The 14,755-nt window shown below is 37.3% G+C and overlaps 1 protein-coding gene across 1 annotated transcript in view; it reads right to left on the bottom strand.

Annotated features, from left to right (window-relative positions):
* Positions 1-7,939: 7,939 nt before the first annotated feature.
* The window catches only part of LOC121873960 (protein lava lamp-like), a 54,699-nt gene continuing 47,883 nt past the window's right edge, over positions 7,940-14,755 (bottom strand). The window contains exons 13-16 of the mRNA XM_042377839.1: positions 13,965-14,085; positions 13,210-13,719; positions 8,417-8,574; positions 7,940-8,087 (exon numbers count right to left, since the gene is read on the bottom strand). Coding sequence (XP_042233773.1) covers positions 7,940-8,087; positions 8,417-8,574; positions 13,210-13,719; positions 13,965-14,085 — 937 coding nt within the window. The remainder of the gene's footprint in view (positions 8,088-8,416; positions 8,575-13,209; positions 13,720-13,964; positions 14,086-14,755) is intronic.

Below are 14,755 nucleotides of genomic sequence, written 5' to 3'. Positions count from 1 at the left end.
TTTAATAAAATACTACAGTTGGACAAGGAGTGATTTAATAAAATACTACAGTTGGACAAGGAGTGATTTAATAAAATACTACAGTTGGACAAGGAGTGATTTAATAAAATACTATAGTTGGACAAGGAGTGATTTAATAAAATACTATAGTTGGACAAGGAGTGATTTAATAAAATACTACAGTTGGACAAGGAGTGATTTAATAAAATACTACAGTTGGACAAGGAGTGATTTAATAAAATACTACAGTTGGACAAGGAGTGATTTAATAAAATACTATAGTTGGACAAGGAGTGATTTAATTAAAATCATTTAGTACAGTATCCTAGACAACATTACAACAGCCTCAGGTTAATGAAACAACAAGATCAAAAAATTGTCAGGGCAAACTTTTCTGGGGTGAGAGTAGTGACCTCTTGGAACAATCTGCCAAAGAGCATGATGATGATGTCGAGTATGAACTTATTTAAGGCCAGACTTGACCAACACTGGCACCAGTGGATGCCCAGTACTTGCCAACAGTGTGTAACAGAGTATGTGACTGACAATCCAAGAGGCTAATTTGCTGATCAGTCGCAAAGAGGATACATTAAAGTAAATGAACTACAGATGATGTGCTTGAGAGCAATTTGTGGGATGAAGAGGATACAGAAAGTAAGAAATACAAAAATAAAAGTGGTCTATAGCAAAAGTAGCGTCAGACAGAAAGCAGATCATAAATTTCTCAGGTAGTATGAAACTACCGGAGAATAGTTGTGAAAAATTAAATTCTGAGAAGGATGGTATACAGTACAAGAAAAAGTAGATCAAAGATGAAGAAAGGCTTTAAAGTGACCACTAGAAGTGAAGGAGATGAACATCCAAGAGGAACCATAGTGGTGTGTGTGATGTTTGGAAAGCATTTTGTTGAGAGTTTTTGGAGGGTTGGGAATGAGTGATACCAGATTGTGCAGTGGAAGAGTTAAAGCAGCAGATACAGTTAAGGAAGGAGAATGCCATAGAAGTGGAGAAAACCTTTTACAGCAGTAAGTACAATATAAGAAATTAAAGGTCTTGTGATATATACCTCACAGAAGGTAAATGGGGTATTAAAATGTAGGCAAACCCTCTGTACATATAAAGTTGACTATCAATTCTTTATTTACCTTTTCAGAGGTCACCTGTGCAATTTGAGCTTGGCTGTCTAGTAGCTGCTGTTCAACATTTTTTAGCTTTGTTTCTTTTTCGTTCTTGTATCTATCCAACAGTCCAACCATTTCCTGCAAGTAAATAATTTTTTAACTTTATACAGTATTACTAAATTTCTGGGAACTACAGCTCATAATAATAACAATTGTTGATGAGATGAATACAAGGAAAACAAACTTTATAGAACAGTAATACAGGTGTCTGCCAGTTAGCCCTTCTAAACCTAATTAAAAACCCTTTAGAGTACATAATGGTCATATTACCTTCTAAACTTCTAACAATTTTCATGAAAAAATCTCCAGTGTTTTCTGCATAATGAATGAAAATGGAAAAAGTGATAAGTTGGTAACTACTGTACTTCTTTTATGAAACTCAGAAACATTCAGAGTGGTCTTATAGCTAATCCTCTAAATTCTGTTCACCAGTTTTCATTAAATCCACATATGATTTTCTGAATCTTAACTTACTGTACTTAATGAGAAACGAGGAACTACTGTATCCTAAAATCCTGCCTTTAACCAGCATGGATCAGGTGACTCAGATACAACACCTAGATAGCTTCAGGTCAAATCTCTGTACTTGTGCTTATACACCAGGAATCCAGTCAAACCACAACACTATATAAAATATCTTTCAGCTCGATCAAATGAGGGGAAGGAGGGAGTAGCAAAGTTGAACCAGCTGCCCCAAATTACAAGCTTGGAATCTTTGCCACCATTTAAGATATGCATGTACGCCATGATCCACAGACCATACACCAGGTTCAATCTACAGACACCCCATTTTCCAGCTCACTCCAGCTTCCTAATGGAGGGCAAAGGGATCTGAGTTGCCCAATCCATTATCATTATAAAATTGGCATTGAGGATCAATAACTGATACAGCAGATCAGGCAACTCGTGTATGCTAAAGCCAGTCAGTACAGATGGGAGGAAGGAGACAAGATTCCAAGCAACAATGTAGGTCAAAAACTTTATTCCAGGAGCAAGGGTTTACACGCCACAACAGGTTCCCAGGTGCCATGCAGCCCAAATACACTAGAGAATCATCCAGATAATCCTAGATGAACTCCCTCTCTAATATTCATATTCCTCCCCAGAGGAAGGACTTCAGACATTCTTCATAGAAAAGCCAAAATTAAGTAGTTCCCCAAGGTCATGTCCATGCACAATGCAATCTGGCTACATGAGTCCAATGGTTTTCACCATGAAAACTGTAATGCCCTATAGGCCCCACACCATGACTTTTGGTTAACAGAGAGAAAGAAATGCTGGTTAAGCCGATCTGTCTACAAACATGCCTGTGATTCATTTTACTGGACCAGACTGAACAGATCCCAATATGGTTTCCATCCCTCAAAGCTAATCTTCTTATGCCCAACATTAGAAGTTTGGTTTGTTGACAGCACCAATACTGTGATGCAGCTTGAACCCCAACAGTAATGTACCAAGAGAAAGTAACCTTGCCGAGTCTCTGCAAAGACCAAGGATATGGGCTTTGGACCAGGATTTAACAATGGAGTGACAGTACAAAGCCTAAGGTCTTTCTCAGTACATGAAGTTCTAACATTCTACTAGAGCTGCCACATGTAAGCAACACAGCTAACATGAAAGTACAGCATGCCCTTACAATTCGTGCATTTTTAATTCGGGCTGGTCGATTATTCGCAGATGACACCCTGGATGTACCCAAGAATGTCTGCAGGTAGTTTTAAAGTTGACGGCACTTTCACAGCCGGGACGGGGAGCCCACGAGTTTTATGGCATCCAGCAAGGCATCTCTCTTGTCCCAGGTGGCTGGACCATGTGCACTCACACTGCCTCAGTGACAGTCCAGGTTAAACACTTGTCCATTTTGCATGTGTGCTACTCTGCTCTCTTAATAACTGTGCTCCTTGTGCTTGTGATGGCTCCCAAACGTCCTCAACCACTTTGATTCAGCTGCAGGAAGGTGCCCAAACAAGTGAAGAGAGAAAAGAAGGTCATGTATTTCTCCCATACGTACACCTGGCTATGCCTGGCAACAGGAGAGGGTAAGGAGTGAGTGCTAGTTAGCACGTCGTCTACAGTTGCAACTCTCCTCACTCCCTGTTTACTGATATAATAGTGTTTAATAGTGATTAATCATGGCATAGTAGCTAGGTTAGCTCATCATTGTAGCCACAAGGCTACTGGGCCAAGCTGTGCGGTTATGGTTTTTTCAACTCGTATTTTCGGGTAGATATACTGTATACAACTAGGGAATCTGAGTCCCAGCTGTTCTTCGTTACTATGGTGGAGCAGTTAGTGTATGCAAATGGTGACTGTGTTAAACATTCATTTGGCTTTTATTTACCAGTTTGTAAATAGTAATTTTTGTTGTAACTTATTTATTGGTATTATTTGTATTTATTCCCCACATTTCCTGGTACTGTATACAGTAAAGCCTCCGATAACGGTGGTTCAACTAACGAAGATTCACATCTAAGACCTTGGTTATTTTAGGACCCAATTCAATTTAGGCCATTATTTTCTTCGTATTAACGAAATTAAAAAATTATTAAATTTTTTTATAAATAATATAATTAAATGCAAATGACCTTTACATAAAGATGTATAATGAGAAAAGAAAGCAGCTGTGCAAGGTTCTTTCGACAGCTTTATTATTCGAAGGCCTAAACCATCAACTTGAGCTACACCATCAAATTCAGCATCATAAGCAGCTTCAACAACAACTTCAGGTTCAGTAACAGTTTCAGCAACAGTTTTATGGAAAGCTACAGCTTCAGCCAGAGTTGAACCCACAGTTTCAGCCTGAGTTGAACCTGATGACTTCGTCATCTGAGTAAAAACTCTACACATCATCATTGGCTGTCCTTATGTTTTAGAGTAGACTTTACCACCATTGGTGGGTAGAATTTTTGTTTTACATTCATAAGTATTATTTAAAACACATATGAACAGCAAATAAGTGTTGCTATCATATTCTTATATGTAGAGAAATGACGATATGTTTTCAGCGTACGCACTTACTGTACATACGTTGGCGTTCTAACGTCTCGCTTTATTAGTGGTTAGCTACTTCTAGTGTTTCATTTATTAACATTAAATAACATAACTTAAAACATGCATACAGGTATTAAATTTTTTTTACATTAAGTTCACTACGGCTACAACCAGGGTCTTATTTTCTTCAGTTTCTTATGTAGAACCATCGTCACTCACGAAAACAATTCCGTCTTGTCTCCTCGTGTGTGTTTTAATATTCTACGATATTAATGAATTGTATTGCTCATTTCGCATATATGAAGATTAATTCAATCAAATACATATTCTTAAAAGGATAAATGACGCGGTATCCTTAAATGCGCACATACTGTATATGTATGCGTTCCCAATCCATTTCACTTGTTTTTTCTTTGCCATTAGTGGTTAGCTACTTCTATTGTTCCATTTAATAACATTTAATAACATTACTTAAAACATATATATTAATTCTTTTACATTAATTTTACTACAGCTACAACCAGGGTCTTATTTTCTTCATTTGCTCGTGTAGAACTAACGTCCCGGACTCCCGGTAAACACTAACAAAAACAATGGCGTCCCATCTCCTCTTGTGACCATATTATTATTCATTTATATTGTATAAGGTGCATTCAGTAACATCATTTAAAGAATATAGTTTGCAATTTTCATTAATTTTTTTTTTTTTTGTGGAAAAGGGTAAAAAGCCACGAAAAAGATATGAAAAGGTGACACTTGGGAACGCATCTCATTATTATTGCTTTATTTTAATGGTAATTAGTGATTCACGATACGATGATTCACCTTACACTGCCATACTGGAGGACACATTACGTATCTGTTATTCGAGGCTTTACTGTACATTATTTTAAGAAGACTATGGCTGTTAGGTGTTATGGTTGTTTTACAACTCATATTTTCGGGTATATATACGAAACTCTCTTCATTCATTTTTGCTCCATTACATGCACACATCAACCTACTGTACATATAGTGAAAAAAAAAGTGTAGTATTAAGCCACAATTACCAAAATCCTTCATGTTGGGATTAGATGGCTACAAAAGAAATTCTGTAAGTTTGATCTACATACCAACCCAGTTAGCGCTCAGATGCCATTCATTCTAGAGACAGTAATTTTTACGAGGAAAAAATTACCGTGTGGCAACCCAACCAACCCAACTTTAACAACAAAGCACGGAATTTACTTGAGGGTAGACTCATTTTTTCTACATTTTGATAAATTTTTGTTGTCTTGTTTCTGATTATTTGTGAAAGGATGTACCCATTAGTGTGTGGGTATGTGTGTGTGGACACACACACACACACATATACAGTACAGGTAAAAGAAATAATTGTCCTAAGGGCAAACACATAAAGGAAATATACATTCCTTTGCATATGAGTAAAAATTTCCTCTCCCCCCCTCGTCAGCAAATGATATTCGAGCTTTTGGCAATTCACAGCCATTTTGGGACCCAAACCCCCATGAATTTTAAGGGCATGCTGTATACTCTAAAACCTCTTCTATAAAAGTCACTACACTACTGGGGGAATCAGACTCAGCATAGCTCTTAAACAGTAGTGAACCAACTGGTGTTAATTGTGGGGACAGTTACCCAAATTAATAAATGTTTATATGTTCCTTGTGTTACAGTTTTTATGCACATGGGGACGGATAAGGGCATCCTTACCCATAGTTTAAGGGTTAAAGAACGAATGAACGTTCCCCAAACAAGAAATATATTAACAGAAGAGGCCCTTGAAAGACTAACCAAATCCTACAGTGACAGGTCAATCACAAATGTTACTGAAATATTTGTAATGTTCTGTGTAGGAAGCAAAGTTTCTCACCTGTGGGTGAAATAAATATTGGATTCACCATTCTAATAACCATGGATGTGCTTCCAAAAGAAGTGATATTACCACTATCCACTGCTGGACCCCAATCATCATCCTCCACAGGGAATAATGACACTAATCTTGGCAATGTACATATCTCAAGTGAAAGAAGAGCATTGTTCCCCAGAATCCAAGCTTTAGCAAGAAATGAACACACCACTGAAATGGTGAGAGGTAAACAGAGCATTGTCTCCCACTAAGGGGAGAACTAGCTTCTCCTATAACTTAATACTGCAATTCATAAAGTGAAGGACTTCCGTTTGTAGTATCTTACATGATTTAATGGGAGAAGGAAAAGCCATGTTGTTGTTGTTGTCGTATCATGTGCCTCGCACATTCGTGATTACACAGGCCTAAACACATTCTAACTTTGTTAAGAAGTAATATAATATATAATGTATATATAATCAATATTGGCAGCATAAAAACATACACATATATAACACTGTTCTCCCTCAAAAATAAAGATGCTAACCACTATACTGCCAGATCTGGGGTCACTAATTCTCAGGGGGAAAACTTTACTATAGTCTTAATTTTATGGTCGCTGCCACCAGACCCCCTCTGGGCAGTATGTAGCTTGTTAAGTAGCGGGCAGAGTGGAATAGGCATGGATAGGGTTTTATTGACCAAATCGATAAGGGAGTGGTGGGGGAACCACAGGTTCACAGTGGATTGCATGCTGGGAGTAGTCACCACCTGGGACACTCACAGGGATAATGGCCGCCACCCAACAAGACAATCCGACCGCATGGGACCTGAGGTGATGTAGAACGGAGGATACTGAGAAATAATGCCTGATGGGCGGTTATCACAAACCCTAACACATTACTATTTCACTTATACACCAGGCAAAGCTTTAAACTGTAATAACTGCTATATAAGCCTTTTTTACAGGACGGGATGCAGCCCGATAGAGGACACTGACCTGAGGTGACGGTAGAACGGAGGACACAGAGGGCAGTGCCCCGTTGCTCATCACAGAGGCCTACAGTTTCCAATCTTTAATTTTTACTTTTATTTCTTACGGTTCTCACCTGAACACTTTCCTGTATATTGTAACTCATGCCTTATAAACACATATTTTAATCCTAACTTACACACTCAAGGTAAGGTTCTGGTTGCTAGTTCGTGGGTAAATTCATTGGGTTATAATATCAACGCGACACACTTGAGCGGCAAAGGACGCCTCCTTAAACAAAAGCCGAATGTTCATGGTGTGGGTATATCCATTTCACTTAAAACTGTAATTAGGAATCCTCCTCTCACACATTGCACTATTTGAACATGGACATAAGATTCTCTGATCACCGTACATGTCGTGGGTATACGTCACGTGAGGATACGAGATGTATTAAGTTCACACTGATGTATACAAGATATTTCCTTTCAAGTATAGTTTCTGGGTCACCTCCAACACCTCACATAGTTCAGATACATATATCCCTTTTCCAGATCATTGTTCTCATGTATTTTCATATGATATCTGTGGAAGTTATGTTCGCTACACGTTCACAGACGTAAATAGTATGACCGTCAAACCATAATCCACACTTAGTTCTACAGTACACTAGTCCGGCTCAACTGGACTTTCCCAATCATCTTATGGATACCTGGAGTTCTCCTTAATGCTATGAATACATACAATTAATATTATATAACCATACCTGGGTACAATACAACACATGATTCAGTAACATTGAGTAGGCGAGTTATCCTTTATCAATGTTTCCCGTTTTCTGAGATTCTACAAGCGGCGGATTTGAATGTTATGTTACGTAATATGAATTAAAGGGGGTTTTTAGGAATGACAATGATGTGCGCAGTACACCACTCCTTCAGAGGTTCATCCCTCCTTTATTTTTCTCCTAGTCATGTAAACTATGGACCAGGTTTCACCATAGTTGTGTGCAAGAAGTGGTTGGTCAGTGATAGCACCTCCAACAATAAAGCCTTCAGAGTTTTCTACTTTCCTGTAACAAGCATTCCTTAATCTGGGCAAAATAAATCAAAATAGTGTACTAATTTGCCCTTTAAAATTAAAAGGAGTCAACATCCCTCAAGAATCAAACCAAATCACAGCCAAACAAGGCTGAATCCATCTGCCTAAATTTCTAGTCCTGAGAGCAAACCATACTAACTTCCACTCTCATCAACAACTGACAGGAGAAAACAAGAATAATACACACCAAGGGTTCCCAGGGGTTCAGCCAATTTGGTAACACATCCTCCCTCAAGACTGTGAATTACCTAGCAAGGTTTAACTCTGAAGGCAACAAACTGCCCTGAACAACAGTTACCACAAATACCAGACTATACTTACACAAAGAAAGTTGACATAAATATTATGTTCTTGACTTTTCCATCTGACTCAAGCTTGGTTTGCAACTTCTCCTTGATGGCTGCACTAGCTTCTTCTCTTGCTTCTTGCTGATCTTGAATACATTTCTTCATTTCTGCTTTCAATTTTTCAGTTTCCTCCTGAAATATGTCCAAAATTTTGCTTAATTTCCCATAACACAAGTATTAAACCTTTATCAGAAAGCTTAACACCTTTTACTATAGATCATAAACGATGAAAGTGTTCTAGTAATTATCCTTAAAAAATGTCATATGGAGGTCTTCATTATACAACAGGGATGTGTTCCAGAGAAAATTTGACTTATAGTGAAACGTTTTATAATGAGGAATATTTCCCCAAAAGCATTATGTAATTAGGGTATATGCATTCCAACATGTACAGTAATACTACTTGAAAGCTCAGGATGTGTTCCTAGAGAGAGAGCTAGCAAATCAGTTTACAACAGGGTCATTATAATATACTGTACTGTATAGTATTTGCTATGGAGATATATTCCAAACAATGCTATTTGTTACCTTTGAGTGATACATGGTGGCTCAATTTGCTACTTGTACAATAAGACAACTTATTAATAAATAAACAAGGGTGTATGTAGGTACACAATACTGTATTCTTTGTCAATCCAGAATGAGACGCCTAGCTTATACCTAGGTATGTTAATGCCTAGCAATAACTCGCCAGGCCAACATACAGGCTATTAAATCATCTAATAATTACTTAATAAGTAATATTAGGAGGACACGTCGCTACCTGGCATTTAATTGCAATCCTCAACACCCCCTCCCGCACCCTCCATCACTCGCACTGCTACCATCATCTTTTTGCCTGGCGAATCAGCTATAAACACACACAAAGAAGACTCCGCTAATTTGTGTTGTAATAGCTGAATTACTAAGTGCCACGAGGATCAAAACCTGGGATTAAAGATAAACCAGGTCAAATCTAATCTCATACTATGTCAGATATTGGATTGGTTAGGTCTCTATTGGAACATAAATGAGCAGTCAGTCAGTCTACCAGGAGCAAAGGTAACAGATGTGATAAACCAAGTAGTAGCCTTTTGTGCAAAGAAAGAGGTTTCTCGGCACGGTTGGGAAAAACTACTGGGTCTGTTGAATTTTGCCACCATAGTAGTTCCTTTGGGCAAGTTAAGGAAGAAGCAACTAACTCATCTGGGGTTGAATTTGCTTCACAGAAACAGAAATTTTACTTCTCTCCCTATTCACAAGAATCTTGTCTTGGTGGACAAATTTGTAGAGGCAGTCAATGATGACATGCCATATTCTTTACAGAATGCATTGGTTCTAATGCCTTCTTCATGTTTCATAACTATTTCTGCACTGTATATTATCAATACGTTAACTAAATTTCAGAATGACCAATAATTTTAATGTAAAAATGCATAAATATTCAAGAGACCGACAAACTCGACGTTCACTCCACTGTAAACAAAGTTAAACTGAGAAGAGTTGGTGGGTGATTCAATTAGCTGAAGAGCACACAAAAACTGTTCCCTGTACTGTATATAGCCCTGTTCGGGCATGGTTGTGACCTGTGGTGTAACGGTCAGCATTCTCGCCTCGCAAGCGAGTAGACCCGAGTTCAATCCTCGGGCAGGGTGCAACTATGGGCAAGTTTCTTTACGCCATTTGCCTCTGTCTACCCAGCAGTAATTGGGGACCTGGACGTTAATCGATTTTTACGTATCGTATTCCGAGGTAATGGTTAGCCAGTGCAGTTGGCGAGATGTCCGGTCTTCTCGGACTATTCCTTGACACTGGGACATGTAACTCGTTAACTTGGGGTGTGGTTGTTGTGTTGGCGACAGCTGCTACACCTTAAACAAATTCACACCTACAGTAGGTGGCCCTTGGGCCAGCCATCCTCGTTACACGAGGGGCAACCATTATTATTATTATTATTATTATTATTATTATTATTATTATTATTATTATTATTATTATTATTATAATATATATAATCAATACCTGTATGTTAACTAAATTTCAGAATGACCAAAAATTTTAATAAAAAAAATGCAAAAATATTAAAGAGCACAACTTTCTTGATATTCACTCCACTGGAAATGAATGTAAACATAGAACAGAATACTGTATTAGCGGACTAGCCGATCAGCTGATGCACAAAACAAGGCGTGTTTCTCGTAAGGCTGTCGTGAATCGAAGGTTTGTTCGTTAATGGAACTGAAAATCCTTATGGGAGCTAATTCGTTAACCGAATTTCGTTAATTGAACGGTTTGTTAATCGAAGGACCACTTTATTCAAATTAATCACTATCTTATAAGAATTCCAGCAATGTAAATTATATTCTCCCCGGTCACTTCTGTGACATTTTATAAGCAAAAAACAAAACTAATCTAAAGGACATAAATAAACAAATAAATACATCACTAGACCCTCGGCCCCAACTGTCAAACATGTCACTGTTTTAGGCTTAAAGTTTTTATCTTATATAATGTCACAGACTTAAGTTAGAATATAATTTGTGTTGCTGGAATCCTTGCAAGACAGCGAATAATTTGAATATAAACATCATATATTTTGCATGAGATAAATATTTTTGCTCTTTGTACTATATTCAAATTAATCACTATCTTATAAGAATTCCAGCAATATTAATTATATTCTCCCATGTCAGCTCAGTGACATTTTATAAGAGAAAAACTTTAAGTCACTCTTAAGGACAGATAAATAAATAACCACCAGACCTTGGCATCAATTGTCAAACATATCACCTCACCTCCTTCCCCCCACCCCATCTTCCCAGCCAGTAAACAGACCATTTCGCAACTCATAAATTTAGCTGTGTTGATTTATGAATGTTTGTTTTAACATAATACAACAAAAAACAATGTTTTGTTTATTCTAGGAGATGGGCTGAGGTGCATCTGGGTAGACTGTCAGTCTTTTTAGTACAGTCAACCCTCACTTTACGCGGTCCCACATTCCGCGTTTCCACGTTTACGCGGTGCCCTGCCAGAACCCAGGATGTTCACATTCCGCGGTGGGTGTACCCCTTTACACGGTGAAGTATAATTTTTTTTTTTATTTAGCTCATAAAATTCATACAAATTATCCGGCCAGAATATAATTTACATTGCTGGAATTCTTACAATTTGATGATCATTTTGAATATAAACATCATAGATTTTGCATTAGACATACAAATTTTAGATATAATGTTTACTCTTGAGTAAATATGTTATCTTTTGTGCAAAATATATGATATTTATATTCAAAATATTCCTGGTCTTACAAGGAATCCAGCAATGTCAATTATATTATCCTAACTTTAGTCTGATTTATTATTTATTACTAAAAAGGTAAACAGTCTGGTATTCCCACACATTTATCTAGTAGGGACGTTGGTGGGGGGTGGGGGGGAGGGAGGGAGGGACCGGCGACCGACCATCTGTTACCTTGTGAAGAATATTTATTTTTTTAACTGAAGAATTTTATTTTAGCTCATAAAATTCATACAAATTACCCGGCCAGAATATAATTTACATTGCTGGAATTCTTACAATTTGATGATCATTTTGAATATAAACATCATATATTTTGCATTAGACATAAAATTTTTAGATAAAATGTTCACTCTGAGTAAGTATGTTATCTTTTGTGCAAAATATATGACGTTTATATTCAAAATATTCCTGGTCTTACAAGGAATCCAGCAATGTCAATTATATTATCCTAACTTTAATCTGAGGTATTATTTAATACAAAATGTTAAAATTTATTTTTTTCACCCACTCTTTCTCTTGAAGGGAGGATTGGTGGGGGGTGGGGGGGAGGGTTGGGACTGACCGCGCGGTTGGAAGAGGGGGGAGGCAAGGTGGGGTACTTTGATTGACAGATAGTGTCGTGAAGAATATTTTTTTTTTATTAACTGAAGATATTTGTTTTAGCTCATAAAATTCATACAAATTACCCGGCCAGAATATAATTTACATTGCTGGAATTCTTACAATTTGGTGATCATTTTGAATATAAACATCATATATTTTGCATTAGACATACAAATTTTAGATAAAATGTTTAATCTGAGTAAATATGTTATCTTTTGTGAAAAATATATGACATTTATATTCAAAATATTCCTGGTCTTACAAGGAATCCAGCAATGTCAATTATATTATCCTAACTTTAGTTTGAGGTATTATTTATTACTATACCTGGTTTCCCCCCCAAAATTTCTCAGAGGGAAGAGCCAGCAGTGTAGTGTGAGAAGAGGGGGAGGGAGTCGTGTCCATTATTTGAATGGACATTAACTTGGCGACTGTATTTCTCTATTTCTCTTAAGTATTAATTGTGTGCATGTACCATCATAAAATTAAGATGTTATTTTTACTAGAACATAGGTATTGTGTTGGAAAAAGTGGAGTTTGGGGGTCAGCTGGTCTCTATTTCATTTAATCCCATATGTTATGTTATTCACTTTACGCGTTTCTCACTTTCCGCGGTACCCTGTGGGTTACATTAACCGCGTAAAGTGAGGTTTGACTGTATTTTGTGTTTCTCTCAAGTACCAAACTAAATTATTCCATTGAAACAACACTTCGATTTAGTGCAAATTTGGGTTAAAGCGACCTCTCTTGGAACGTATCTCGTGTTATATCGACGTTCTACTGTATACTGATCTCCCTCGCATTCAGACACCATACAAGAAATGCGCCTTTTACTTTATAAATTATTACATATCCTTACACATCAAGTAAAAATTCACAAACCTGATGAATTGATTCCTTGTTTAAAAGATCCTTAGTGAGAGCTTCAGTAGTTTCTTTAATTTCTTTTTCATGAGCAATGGATGAGTTCTTGTGATCTTCTTGTGTCTTCTCTAAATCATGTTTAAGTTTCTGAATTTCTTGCTCATGGAAATTATGTGATTTACTAAGGTGTTCCTCCTTCTGGTTGAGGTCACTGAGGAGTTTCTCCATGTTAACTCTCATGGAAGTCTCAAGAATCTTAAGTGATTTTTCTTTGGATTCTAATTCACACTGGACCTTCTCATGTTTACTGAGGGACTCGGCTAACTCTAATTTGAGCTCCTCAATAGTCGTCAACCCATCGTTGAGGTGTCCTTCTCGAGTAGATACTTCTTCTTGGAGGGTTGCGAGCATTTCTTCGCGTTCTTTTAATCTGTCATCTAAAGCATGTGCTGAGTCAGTGATGGCTTTTAATTCTCTCTTCAATGAAATAATTTTTTCCTCCTGCATCTTGCTCTCTTCAAGTTTATTCTGAAAAGAGCAAAAAATTAACAAATACATACAATACATGGAGAGAATGACTGAGAAGGGAATCTACAAAACACAGTTTAGAAACAAGGAGGAAGATGAGGAATAATAAATAAATAAAATTAAAGTACAAAGATTGAAACCTTTTTAACATTATGATTAAATACTTTGTAAACTGAGAAAGGATATACCTGTATGGAGAAACAGGTGCATATACCTGTATTAATTTTAAGAAACAAGTACATTACCTTCTTCATCGTTGTCTTTAGTTCCTTTATAGCTGTCTTCAGTTCCCGATTCTTTGTCTTGTGTTCCTTCTCTGACTTGGCAACATTTTCATATTCCTTCGTCTTTTTCACTAGCTCCTTGCTGCAACATAAGCACAGTAAAAAAGTAAGAGTTCCTATAACACTATAAGTAACAACTAATTATGTTCTTAATCCTGAACTTTTACACCTACTCAAAAAAAAATATAGGAGAATATACAATTAATAATACGTAAAATAACTATCAAATTGACTTAACTTCCTTCCCAAACACTGGCAGTGCACCAGTTCAACATGACATTTTCCAGACTGGTAATGATAATGAAACACTGCATATTACTTTGCTATCACTCGGAATCAAATACGACGATCATCCAGCTATGATAAAATGATACAAGTTATTAAAGATGTGACTTAGGTTGGTGAGTTTTAAGGTGACTAAAGAGGCTAATATGGGACCGGCAGAGTCGATCACAGATGTTGCACATGCAGGGAGCTACATCTAGTGTTGGAGGGGCGGTGGTAGCATCTTTCCGGCATTGGCGCTTATCTGCCTCATTATGCAGTCGGGCTAACTCAAAAGTATTGACACCTTCTTGTGTGGTGCTCCTCCAAGCATTACGGTGTGAAGTAATCGTCTCCCAGATGAGAGGGTCGATTTGGCACTTTTTCAGGTTTGTCTTAAGACTATCCTTATACCTTTCCAGTTGCCCGCCAGCGTTACGTTTACTATTCGTTAGGCGACTGTAAAATAGCTGCTTTGCCAGTCTACT

Source organism: Homarus americanus, unplaced genomic scaffold (genome assembly GCF_018991925.1).
Source record: "Homarus americanus isolate GMGI-L3 unplaced genomic scaffold, GMGI_Hamer_2.0 scaffold25827, whole genome shotgun sequence".
NCBI classification, from domain to species: domain Eukaryota; kingdom Metazoa; phylum Arthropoda; class Malacostraca; order Decapoda; family Nephropidae; genus Homarus; species Homarus americanus.
The sequence above is the reverse complement of the archived record's forward strand: the minus strand, read 5'-3'. Positions and strand labels throughout refer to the sequence as shown.